The 13,508-nt window shown below is 39.7% G+C and overlaps 1 protein-coding gene across 4 annotated transcripts in view; it reads left to right on the top strand.

Annotated features, from left to right (window-relative positions):
• The window catches only part of LOC126401253 (apoptosis-stimulating of p53 protein 1-like), a 78,772-nt gene that overhangs the window by 4,293 nt on the left and 60,971 nt on the right, over positions 1–13,508 (top strand). For 3 of the 4 annotated variants that reach the window (XM_050062394.1, XM_050062391.1, XM_050062390.1), the window contains exon 1: positions 12,313–12,585. The exons of the other annotated variant lie outside the window; for it this stretch is intronic. In XM_050062394.1, coding sequence (XP_049918351.1) covers positions 12,463–12,585 — 123 coding nt within the window. In that variant the 5' untranslated portion in view covers positions 12,313–12,462. Of the gene's footprint in view, positions 1–12,312; positions 12,586–13,508 lie in introns of those variants that run through there. 4 annotated transcript variants of the gene reach the window in all.

The following is a 13,508-nucleotide window of genomic DNA, read 5'->3' as shown; positions in this document are numbered from 1 at the left end:
CCCCGTTAAAGGTTTTTTTTTGGGGAGTTTTTCCTTATCCGCTGCGAGGGTCATAAGGACAGAGGGATGTCGTATGCTGTAAAGCCCTGTGAGGCAAATTGTGATTTGTGATATTGGGCTTTATAAATAAAATTGATTGATTGATTGATTGACTTTAGGTATATTTTGATGCAAATACTTTTGCACTTTTACTTGAGTACATTTTTGAATGCAGGACATTACTTGTATCAGAGTATTTCTGTACTGTGGTATTCCTAAGTAAAAGATCTTCTACCACTGCTGGTACATGGTGAATGGTTAATAGACTTGCACTGGCCTTTCTGGTCTTCCAGCCATTCAAAGCGCTTTTACATTCACCAATTAACACACATGTTCATATAGTGGTGGCCGTGGCTACAATTCAAGGTCCCACCTGGTAATGTGGGGTTCAGTATCACCCCCAAGTATACTTGGACACACTAACTGAAAGAGACTGGGATGGAATTGCCAGTCTTCTGATATGACAAGTGTGTTTGTTTTGGCAGACCGATAACATTTTTTGATACTTTACTATACATAATTACCATATACCTACAGTTTCTGGCAATGAATACATGCATTTGTGATTTCCATTTTTGTTGCATTTCTCAAAAATGATAGCATCGCATTCATCAATTAAGATTTTATTTTGAAGGTTTCAATCGGAAGTTCTACTCTTCTTCTGGGTGTTTTGACACTATTGAGAGGGTGTGTGTGTGTGTGTGTGTGTGTGTGTGTGTGTGTGTGTGTGTTTGTTAAGTGCAATTGCTCATCCATAACTGGTTGAAACATTTTTACATTTTGATTTAGAAGGATGCAGTTCCATACACCATAAACATACAAATGCATTCATTCATGACTACTCAGCCAAATACAGAATGCAGCTAAAAAAGAATAAAAAAAAAGTTTTATTATATTGATGCATGATACGTTTCTGGTGAGTAGAAAACAGTCAGTGGCTGTTATAAACATACACACAGTCTGAAGTTTGCAGATGGTACAGACTAAGGCTCAAAAATGTATTGTAAAAACCTCTTAGCCTCCCCACAATCAAACAGAGTTTCTCACTGCAGTCCAACAGTACAATAAGTAAACCATCAGTATTCCTGTTTCCATCCTGTCCTTCCTCTCTCAATCTTCCTCTGTCTTCATTGCTCCCTCTGTCTCTCTCTCACACACACACTGAAAACACTACAGTGCTTTGTGGCTGGGTTGGGCTGCTGTCAGCGTCTGACAATACACTGAAGATATAGAGATGTGTTTACTGCAGAGAAACAGAAACATAGAGAACACTTCTACCTTGACCCTTGACCTCACCCTCAGTGTTCTTCCCACTTCAGTCCTCCTTTTTATCCTTTTTTTCAAAGTACAGGGAGTTTCAGCTTCTACCATTGTCCACCCAGTGTTCACAGCTTTGTGATGTTCAGTCCTGACTTCCCTTGTAAAATAATTTGCCCAAAGCTGCTAGTCAACTTAATTGTTCAGACTGCTGGGAAAACTGTAATGACTTCTAAAGCACTTTCCATACGACCCTTCTCTCAGCTTAGCTCTCACTTCTGCAAACATGGGGAGACTCACATGACTGATACAGCAAATGCAAAACAGAGCATGATATCATCTGGCAACTTTTTCTGAAATGTTGAGCAGCCAACACATATTTTCCTGGGTAGAGAGCTGGCAATGCTGCTGCCACCACTTATATTCCCCATGAACAAATTCAGTATTCCATGTGAAACCATGATATTCTATTTATTAGCCATATTAGCGGCTTAGCTAAAGAGCAATGTCTGTCTGTCAGTTGGTCCACTTTGGTCCATACTGAAATATCTCACCAACTATTGTATTGAATCCCATAAACTTTTGTGGAGACATTTATGTCCCCCAGGCGATGAATCTTACTTAAAGGTGCTGTATGTAAGAATGTGGCTAAAACGGTTACTGCACTCAAATTCAAAATACTGCCGCAAGTCGTGTCTGCCCCTACAGATTTGAGGTTGCTGGACAGTGGCACGCTGGAGACTGATTTGTTTGCCCACGGGCGGCTGCCGTGGCAGGGCCGTGTCGCCGCATCCGTGATCTTCGGTTTTCCAGCAGACCGTTCGAGCAAGTCCGGCTTCTCTGCTGCTAACGCTGCTGCCACGATACAGCGTACAGCGGAGGAGCCGGCTGCTAATGCTATGTACCGGGACACTGCTAATGCTGCTTGCTGTGCTGCTGTAGCTCAGTCGTAACTTTAACTGATGCTGAGACTCTACTGACTGCGTGACTGGTAGACAGCGGTGGGTGGCACAACAGGCCAAAACACAAATTCAAAACATAAACATGATTTGCGGACTGTAAAATATTTTTTTAAATGCGAATATTCTGGCTGTACTATTGTTGTCGGTGAGATCACTATGTTATATGAACATTATTCCTTAGTCTCTGTGACATATTAGGAGGATTTTATGACTATTTGCTTTAGATTTCTTACATACAGCTCCTTTAATTTGGTGATCCCCTGACTTTTCCTCTAGCCCCACCATGAGGTTCACATTTGTGGTTTTGAGTGAAATGTTGCACCACCATCAGGTCAACATTTTGATTGATCAAATACTTTGGGTTTTGACCAAATAGCTGTTAAGTTAATAACATGCCTAGCAACCTCACTTGGTGTTGCTAATCATCAAATGTTAGCATGCTAACATGCTAAATGGTGAGCATGATAAATAAACCTGCTAAACATCAGCATGTTGGCCTTGTCAGCTTGAAAATGTTAGCATCCTAATGTTAACATTTAGCTCAAAACAGGGCTGTTTATTTTGACTATTAAATAAGTTTTACATTTTTTTTCCAAAATTGCACCAGGTTACTCCAACAGAAAACCAATTGTTATATATCCCACTTTATCTAACATGTGGTATAATGGTATTTCAGTATACCAAGGTATTTGAAAATCATAACAGTAGGGTTTTTAATATTTATAATTCCTATCATTTATAATTTTGTGCCACACTAATACTGTCGCATACCACATACCCCAGTGAATTTCAGGAAGGTCTGAAAAAATAGATACTGCCCAAGCCTAATATATATATATATATATATATATATATATATATATCAATTTATATCAATCAGTATCTATTTACAAGAATGTAAAGGTGTGTGTACAGTATGAACTGAGACCTTGTGTGCATGCAGAAGAGCTGGTCACTGTGATCACTGCGAACAGCCCTTATCGGAATTACTTACTTTTTTCCCCTGATGGTCTGAATAAATCACTAAATTTGTTGCTGGTCGCTTTTTTTAAAAAGTAAAGTTGCTAAGAGGGTCTGAAAAGTCATGTGACAAAGCATTGGTGTTTTGATGATCTGGGAATGAGAACATGTTGCAGTGGTACTGTCTGTGTCGTTGTTAGTGCGACATGAAACATCGTGCTGTCCAAGCATATACATTTGGCTATATCTAAGACTGACCAGCCAGTCACCAGCCATAGCCGATCGAACTGGAAATAATGATATTCCGGTCACTGATGGATCTCTCAGTACATCTTTACTAAATATCACATGCTACATACTAAAAGTTAGAACAACAAAGTACAGTATATCTTACAGAATAAAGGCCTTTGCACATTTGCACACAACAAACATTTGTGTATTGTTCTATTCATTGCCAAAATTTGCGATGAGACAAAATAAAAAGACCAGTTTTCTCCTTTGCTTCTCTCCAGTAGAGTTACCTATCTACCTACCTCATGGCTACATGAAGGGGCTGAACTGTCCTCCCTCTTTGTCTCTACACTTACACTCTCTCTTTGTCTGTGTGCGGACCACATCCTCTATTACATCCTCCTCCTCGCCATCATCATCCACCTGAATATTACTATATGACCTGTTGAAAATAGGCTATTTGATCCATGAGAGGATAGTGTGCAACTCGTTCCTCTGTCTCATTGTGTCCCGCCACCACATTTTCTTCACTGGTTCTTGGTCAAACACCTCTTTAAAGACTTTTGATTGATGCAAAAAATGTAAATTAATAAACACAGAAAATCATATCTGTTACTAAAACTTTAATGATGGATGAAAGTTTTTTAGTCAGTGTGCAAATGTGATTGACACAACATGAGGTCATATTTGGTTTTGGACTTGTGACAACTTCAGACAACAGACTGTGTTCAAATGCCTTCAGCATGGAGGCTACCAGAGAGTTACAGCAGACATAAAATAGATTATTGGAAAAGTTTTCTATCTTTTTTGCAAGGTAGAAAAAATAAAACTGTATAAATAATTGATAAGCCTAAATACTGATTTGTTTTGGGTAAGTTGGAACTGTTTCTTACTGACTGAAATTGCTATGGGATTTCTGTAAGGTTGTTCTGGAGATGTATTTTGTAGAAAACTTCCATGAACATAAACAACTTAGAGGCGTACACAGTGGGAGGTACTGTAGAGTTCTTCAGAAGTGTAAGGACTGTCGCTTTCTCAATGAGCTGGGAGCTCGTGCTTCACCGGTCACATGCAGTTCCTATAGAGACGGCACTGACTGATCTGGGTGTGTGTGTGTGTGAGTGAGTGTGTGCTTGGGTGTGGGCAGTGGGAGCTGGGGTGTCAGAAACGCAAATCACCTCCAGCTGTCACTGTGTTCCACTGTGGTCTGTCTCACTTACACACACACACACACACACACACACACACTGCCAACAGGGAAGTTGGTGTTACTTTAGGATTTGTTTCTCTCCCCTCTCTTGCTTGTTTTCATTCATAAGCTTTATTCATGATCTTCAAACTAAATGTCTTAAAATATATAAGTTTTGTTATTGTCATTCTTCTGTTAGAGATACCACTGGAGTAACATTTTCTTTATATCCATTATAATTTAAGAAGCGCATTCACTTGAAAACATGATATAGGCTCATTCCACTAATCATTCATCGTACATTACTCTCCATAATTTGACAGCCCACTTCCTAATGGGTAATTGTAATGCGATATAGACCCATCAGCCTGTTTTCAATAAGTGCTACTACATATCTGACTCCATATTTAAACGTGTAAACCCCTGCGGTTTATTAGCAGGTGTTACTTGAAGCAGCCTAACTGAAAGGACACTATGACAGAGCTATTTTCTCCTCAGCATGTAATACTTTACTAATTTTACTTGATGGATTGACTAAAACTGGATGTCTTCATGTGTGGTATATAAATGGCTGCGATTTCCTCCCCTCCTACACTAGATGCCCATGATGCATCATTAACTAGAGAGGAGACTGTTGTTTGATTGAGGATATCACAGCAATTAAATTAAGGTTATTTATGTGGGCTTCCACCAGCTGCTCTTAAAGAATCTTCCTGATTTAATTTAAGACCAAAAAGAGTTCAGGCTTAGCTAGGGCCGGGCAACATATCAGTAGTATATCAATATTGTGATATGAGACTAGATATGAGTGTTGTCTTTTCCTGGTTTTCAAGGCTCATTAAAGTGATGTTATATTATTAATTATTATTAATACTGAACTTAACAGACTGTTCTAGCTGTACATTATTGGCCTTTACCCACTTAGTCTTTATAGCCACAGTACTGATGATTATAAATCAAAAATCTCATTTTGTAAATATTTTGTGAAAGCACCAATAGTTAACCCTACAATATCACAACTATCCTCATACAACGGTTCGTATGGTATCCAACAAATTAGCGCCCCATAAATGGTGTTGTCATGTTACCTATTTAACATTAAGTCACGTAGGACAGGTTTAGGAAAGTAAAGTTACGCAGGTTAGGTTCAGAAAAGTAGAGTTATGTAGGTCAAGTTTAGGAAAGTTAAGTTACGTAGGTTAGGTTCGGAAAGTAAAGTTACATAGGTTAGGTTTAGAAAAAGAGACATGGTTTGGAGACATTACCGTACGTACCTAACATTACGTTACATGTTAGGTTTAGGAAAAGAAACATTGTAATGATGTCCCTTAAAATTTAAGTCAAAGTTCACCTGGTTTCACACAGGACACAAAGACCAGTCTCCTGACTGAAAGTCCTGTGTTTGTTTGACCCATCCACCACCCCAATCTCCTGCCTTACAAGGACTTTAGCTCCTTATGATGTTTTTTGGTGGGCGGGGCTTAGCTGGTGGCAAAACAATTCTCCACAGACATTAGCTTACGCTAGCTGGCAAGTTCTGTTAACTTGTTTTAGACAGTGGAGGAAGATGTTGTGAGTGGTGCATTCAGAAATACTCATTCCAAGTGCTGGAGCGCAATGGCACAAACTGGACCGTTCATAAATCCTGAGCGCTGTCGGAATGTACGATTGGGTCATCCAGAGCATCGCACTCTAAGAGTGGCAGAGCGCTCTGTAGGCACGCCAAGTGGAGTGAATGTGCGATTAACTTAACCAGTCGTTAATTCATATAGAAATATAAGGCTCTGTTTCTTCGACCAACAAGGCTCTCATTTTAGTGTAGAGTGTCAGACTGAATTTACGAACACACCATGTCAGGTCACTCACTCTCTGGGACTGCGAGTGCTATTTGAATAAGGAAACATGGGACAGCGGGACCAAACAGGCCAACCTGTATGCTCTCACTCTGTGGATGGATGATTTGACAGGATTGCTGAAGGTGGGATGGCCGGCTTTGTGGTTGATTACTATGCCAATCTTACAAAGGAGGATGGCACTTTGAATGATCTCCTCCAGTTTGTTTTCCTGTCGAAGTTAACGTTAACTGAAGCACTAAAAAGTTAGCGTTACGGAGAAATCCAATAATCCTGTTAATACCTCCACAATTTCTGATTAGGTGGACATGATAATGCTTAATACACACAACATTATTCATCCCTATAACAGTAAATACTGTTTTGCCGTAACCTGATATCAAGTGCGCGCTGCACATGTGAGCATTTTTGATGATCGCCTCATTCCAGTCCTTCCATCGTATGGCATAGTTGTCTTTGTTTTTTTTAATGGGCAGTGGCGGCTGGTGTGCGATAAAACTCAACTTTTGAGCCATGACTCCTTCTATTCTGGCTCCCAATAACACAAAAAGGCGACATTGTAAGACTCCTATGTAGCCTACAGCCCTGTGTGGAGAGTCGTGTTTTGCCTCCAGCGTAAATGACGTCATCATGACGTCGGCCCTAAAAGGGTCTATACTACGAACTTCTTTACTCCAGTCAACGCATTCATCATGTCATCGTAGCCTTTTCGAATTCGAGGGTTATATACGAATTACTCTCTCATGATAATATGGCTTACATACAAATTCTGGTACATTAATTTTTATAGATATACATAGGAACAGTGCAAGAGAACAGCTTGAATATTGATATCAAGGTATTTGGTCAAAAAGATCATATTGAGTTTTTCTCCATATTGCCCAGTCCTAGGTGTGGCCCAAGATCTTGTAAGAAGACATGCAATTTATTTTAGGAACTGCAACAATACACACAGGAAGAGTCAGGACAATGGACTGAACTTGGAAAGAAAAAATCCCACTATTATCCCACTAAATTCTCCGTGCTCACTTCAGTAGTTAGCAAGCTGAACTGAACGTTAAGCTGTGTTTCAGTTCAGTGAGTGGGAATAAACATCGTTGGTGTCCTGGTAATCACCGAACAATTCTTTGAACAAATCTGTTGTAATGAACAGATTCAAGTGATTCAGTACACTGAAAAGAGCTGCTTTGCTCATCTGTATTTTGTTTGAGGTTTTCTTACTTCTGGAACAGAACCTGGTTTTGGGTGATTTCAGTCCTCTATACAGTTGTCATTTCAGCGGGCAGCTGGTGACAGCTGATGAGCACTGTGTCATGCCCATGTGACTTTCACCACTCTTACTATGTCCTAGAAAAACACACATTCACTGTAGTCAGCTGACTTTATTCTGACTATCTGTGTTACACTATGTGGTTGTATTGTCTGTAGTGGGTGGAAGTACAACACTGTCCCTTTGAAGAACTTGGAAGAACATTTTGTTTATAAAAATCCCAGTTCCTGTGGACACACACACACACACACACACACACACACACACACACACACACACACACTCACACACACACACACACCTCTTTTTCAGTCTTACAAGGCAGTACATCTTAATTTCCTCTGAGACCCGTAGCATGAATGTGGGAGTCACAGAAAGTGCTTCTGTCATCAATAAAAAAGACACTGCCTCCTCTCTAATGAACTCAAATTACAGTGTTGATATGACCCTCATGATGATTGTTACCCCATCCTAAAATGTCTATTATACAACAGTTAGTTCCGGCCCTGCAATCTGATTGGTCGAGAGACAGTAAAACCGTGATGATATTGGAGTACAACATCACGGTTATTTCACTCCGTATGTATCACTCCACCTCACAGCTGATTGCAATCAACAATCAAATCAAAACTGACGGTTAGTGTTAGTTAGGTTAGCAGGCTAATTAATTCATCCACTGTCAAACAGCCAAAAATATGGATTTATTTCCTAAAATAAGTTTTGAATTGAACTACGAATGGTCATCAGAGGAAGATGAGGGAGAGAAGAAGCTGAATCCATCTGAGCACACATCCAGGTTTGTCAGTGTTTCATCAGCGGAGCTCAATGACTTGGAGAAAAGCAACATACTGTCAGATCAGAAGGCAGAGTCGGCTGTGCCTGTGAAGCGACAGTCCACCATGCAGTCACCAGAGACTTATTTCACCGGCTGCACAATTAATGGAAACGTGCAGATAAATGTGTATAAAGAGTAAGTGCCTGGCGCACCATGTCTGCGTTACATAGCAACGGTGACAGCAGAGTCCTGAGGGAACTATTTTTGTTGGCGGAAGACAAATAAAATGCTTAAATTATCTATTTTGTCCTCATTTTTCAACATTTCTTAATCAACCTTGCTTATTTAACTGTTGAGGCCTGCGGCCTCGTGCCTACGACCGAATCACAGCCGTGACGATATCACAGTACAACATCACTCCCTCTCGTGTGATATTGCTTAAATGATGCTCAAAATTCCTCAATATTCATTTTCAATTCATTTTGATCAGTGAAGTGCTTCAAGTAAAGGGTTGTACTTTAGTACGGCCTTTCATGGAAGCAGTTTCAAGGGATTGTGGGACATAAATATCAGTCAGATCCACACGAGAACTAATCTGTGACAAAAGATTTATGATCGTGTGTAAGCAGGGTGACAAAAAGGTCAAGACGGAGGAGAAGAGTAGACGGTAAACAGACAGAAAACAGAGATTAGGACACTTTCTTATTGTTGGTTTGTTTAAGGTAATGATGGTTCTCCTCTTTTGTCTGTCTGGTTTCCTCTGGACCGTCTAATGATTTTCTGTCAATTCCTATAGAAGTGATAGAGGGCTCAGTGTGTCTCTTTTGAGCACATGCACTGAACATGTGACCTTGTGTGTGTGACACAGAGAGAGTGTGAGACAGCTCCTCTGCCAATGTACCTTCTGTGTCCTTTCTGTGTGTGTGTGTGTGTGTATGTGTGTGTGTGTGTGTGTGTGTAAAATAGTGCAGTCATGCTGCAGTATATCAGTGTAGCCTCTCTAATCTCTCCCCTCCAGCGTTACCACTGCTGCTTCTGGACAGCTTCACTCCACACCACTGTGACAAACCAACACATCTATACAGATAGGTTTAGCTAATATTGCTGCTGGTTCTTGTGTTGATATTTAGTATCTAAAAAAGTAAAGTTGTCATGATTTTTTTTAGTTACATTCCTCAAGGCTAGTCTCAATAATTGTCTGTAAAACATTCAAAAACACCCTGAAGTGTACAATGATACAGTCAAAAGCACAGTTAAAGATAGAAGATTTCCACATTGTTTCTGACGAAATACTCATCAAACATAACCATGACAGTTACATGCAAATAAAAGGCTGATAAATCATTAGTGTGTAAGTAGAGGTTAAACAGTCTACTGTAATATGTTTCAGTGTTGTGCTGTTGATGATTTTGTAAGAGGAGGTGTCAGTGTTGACCTTAAGTGACCTTGCCGGCTCCAGCTCTCCTGGACTCAGTGCTAAAAACAAAATAGTTTTGGCATCAGTACGTCTGGGACTTTTTTAAGACTTGACAATTGTCACATGCTCAAACTAATCAAGCCGTTAGTTGTGTCATAATCTACATATCCGATGATGAGAAAACTATTGCATGAAATTAATTTAACATTATTTGGTAAGTGACAAATGTTTGGCAAGAAAGGTTCGAGGGGTATTTTAGCATTTGTCAGAAAACCTGTTTCAAATTATTGGTGGGCTCAAATAAGTTCAGACTTGGCTACTAGCTGTCTTATACATATATAAAGTGTGCATTTTACAAAAAAAAACAAAAACAAAAAAAAACGTGATTACTCTCCCAATAGAACAGTAATCTAATGAATGTTATGTATGGATTTGGTAAATGGACTGCACTTGTATGGCGCCTTTTTAGTCTTCCAATCACTCAAAGCGCTTTTACACTACATGTCACTCTCACCCATTCACAGACACATTAATACACTGGTGGCCAAGGTTTCCATACAAGCTGCGATGTGTTACTCATTTAACCATTCACACACGCTCACACGCAATTTGATGTTCAGTGTCTTGGCCAAAGATACTTTGACATGCACACTGGAGGATCTGGGGAGGTTTTAATAGAAACAAAATGTAACTAGAGGGAAAAAAACAGAATATATATTTGCATAATCTCCTTACATGTACGTATCCTTTTATGGTATCTTACGAAAATGCAAATACAACAGTTCATATGATATTTAACGAATTAGCACCCCCATGAATGGTGTTGTAATGTTGTGTACTTATCCTAGTACATACTTAGTTACATACTTATTTACATACTTATCCTAAAGTTATGTAGGTTAGGTTTAGGAAAGGAAACATGGTTTGGCGTAGTCACATTATTAATTAACGTTAAATCAAGAAGGTTAGGTTTAGGAAAGTAAAGTTACGTAGGTCAGGTTTAAGAAACATGCTTGGGCGTCATTACGTTATGTATACTTAACATAAAGCTACATATAAAGTTTCATAGATTAGGTTTAGGAAAGGAAACATGGTTGGGCATTGTCACATTACATATGTAATGTAAAATTATGAAAGTTAGGTTTCGGCAAAGTTACGTAGGTTAGGTTTAGCCAAAGAAGCATGCTTTGACGTCATCACGTTATGTACTTAACGTAATGTAATGTTACATACTTCTTGTAAAGTTACATAGGTTAGGTTTAGGAAAGGAAACATGGTTGGGCGTTGTCACATTACATATGTAAAGTAAAATTATTAAAGTTAGGTTTAGGCAAGTAAAGTTACGAAGGTCAGGTTTAGCCAAAGAAGCATGCTTTGAAGTCATCACGTTATGTACCTAACGTAATGTTCCATACTTATCGTAAAGTTACGTAGGTTAGGTTTAGGAAAGGAAACATGGTTGGCCGTTGTCACATTACACATGTAATGTAAAGTTCTGGAAGTTGGGTTTAGGCAAGTAAAATTACATAGCTTAGGTTTAGGAAAAGATACATGGTGACATCGTGCCTTAAAATAACTTGTTAAGTTTACTTGTTTTCACTTGGTTCCCAACACTGGCCCTGATTTTGTTTGATCCGTCCACCCCCCCAACCTGACACGCTTTGCTCTTTATCCAGCTTACTTCTTTACTTCTGTCAGCGCATTGGACACAACCTTCACAATGATTGCAACCTTCACAATTAATTGTGTTATAAACAATTTACTGGCCCATGATTACGTGGGTCATATACAAATTCTGGTGCATTACTTTTTTGTCAGCATATGTACAAACAGTACATGAGAACAGCCTGATTTGCACAACATGTTTATGTTCTTACGGTTTTCTGATAGTGATAAACAACCTAAAACCTAACTTAGAGTTACTTGCTACATCTCTGTAGTTGCAGGGAATTTGGTAAAGGTCCATGAGGCCATGTAAGAATCACATTTTTTGCTGATGAGTAAAATTCTTCCACCTGACTCAGATGATTTTTATGGTCACACCTCTGACTTAATCATCCCAACAATAAAAACAGAAGCACTTCTATCATATCAGTGGCGGACTGTGTTTATGGACCATATCAGATCTGTAATAAAAACCAATATCAGCTCAATATCACGGTCTGCTCTCACTAACAGGCATGAAAAGTGTCAAGATTCTCTGTGTGATCTCTCATCACCATTCCCTCCTCACCCCCTCTCCCTCTCCTTATATTTACTGAAAGGCGACTCCCCTCCCTCCTCCCTCCCTCCCCTCCTCCCTTCATGACACACACTCTTATATTTGTATTTCCTACCCTTGCGCGCACACACTCTGACATTCACACATTTCAAACACTCCCTCTTCTTCAAAGACGCCACTTTCTCTATCTGACACCACTAATGATCTAAATACCAAGCACACACATGCACATATGCGCACATACACACACACACTCTACTGTGTGTGTTCTTGGTCGATGGTGTTCCAATGAAGCGTTTCTTTGGGCTGGTGCTGGAGCGGCTGGTGTTTGTGTCTAAGGACCTCAAACTGAGTCAATGCAGGAAACAGAAGAAGAAGAAGAAGCTAAGAGCCAAGAAAACCAAACCATCGGTGAGTGACAGACAGCTTCACTTTATTTTGACTCAGACACATTTATTGATATCACTGAAGACTGGTACTTGCCTCAGTTTGGGTTTTGTTTTCTTCCTATTGACACACCCTACCTCCAAACAAATTAACACACTACGTTGAAATGTCCTGGAGTAACTAATAAAATGAATGTTGATGTGTTAATTTTGCAGCAGACACGCCAACAGAAAAGACAAGGCTGTTTGTCACTCTTGCCTCTGACTATCTCCTTCTCCCTCTCTAATGCCTAAAATAGCCAGAGTCACTACATTCAGCACCAGGGGGAATTTAGGAACCACAACTCAATCTGTCTGTTTGTGTGTGTGTTATTTTTTGTGAGTCCCAATTGCTGATAGAAAGGCATTGGCCTTATTGTGAGTTTATTATGTTCAAATTGACAATTCGGGCTGCCCCCGACTAAGAATTTTCCCAGTCAACCAATAGTCATTTAGGGCCATTAGTCGACTGGTCTAATTTATGACATTAATTTAGTTGTTCAAATGATTTTGTGCGGGCCATCACAATGGTTTACATTCAAGATCTGAGAAAGAAAAGTATAAGTAACATTGTTAACACTGTGCTACATTACAGAGAAATACAAAATTGTACTAATGAACCTTCATTAATAGGGAACTGCCCATTGGTCCGACAGCCCATTGGTCCGACATCCCATTGTTCCGACCATATTAAACCCATTGTTCCGAAGTCCTGTTGTTCTGAAATCATCATGATGCCCTGTGGTTAAGGTCTGGTTAGGTTTAGGCACAAAAACCACTTGGTTAGGGTTAGGAAAAGATCATGGTGTGGGTTAAAATGAAAAAGAAAGTGGCAAACACATAAGCTGTGAGCCTGCTTTGCCTCAAGCCTTTTCCAGCTGACCCAGAGCCAGTCGCGGCGCACCATCA

Source organism: Epinephelus moara, chromosome 14 (assembly GCF_006386435.1).
Source record: "Epinephelus moara isolate mb chromosome 14, YSFRI_EMoa_1.0, whole genome shotgun sequence".
Lineage (NCBI taxonomy): Eukaryota > Metazoa > Chordata > Actinopteri > Perciformes > Serranidae > Epinephelus > Epinephelus moara.
The sequence above is the reverse complement of the archived record's forward strand: the minus strand, read 5'-3'. Positions and strand labels throughout refer to the sequence as shown.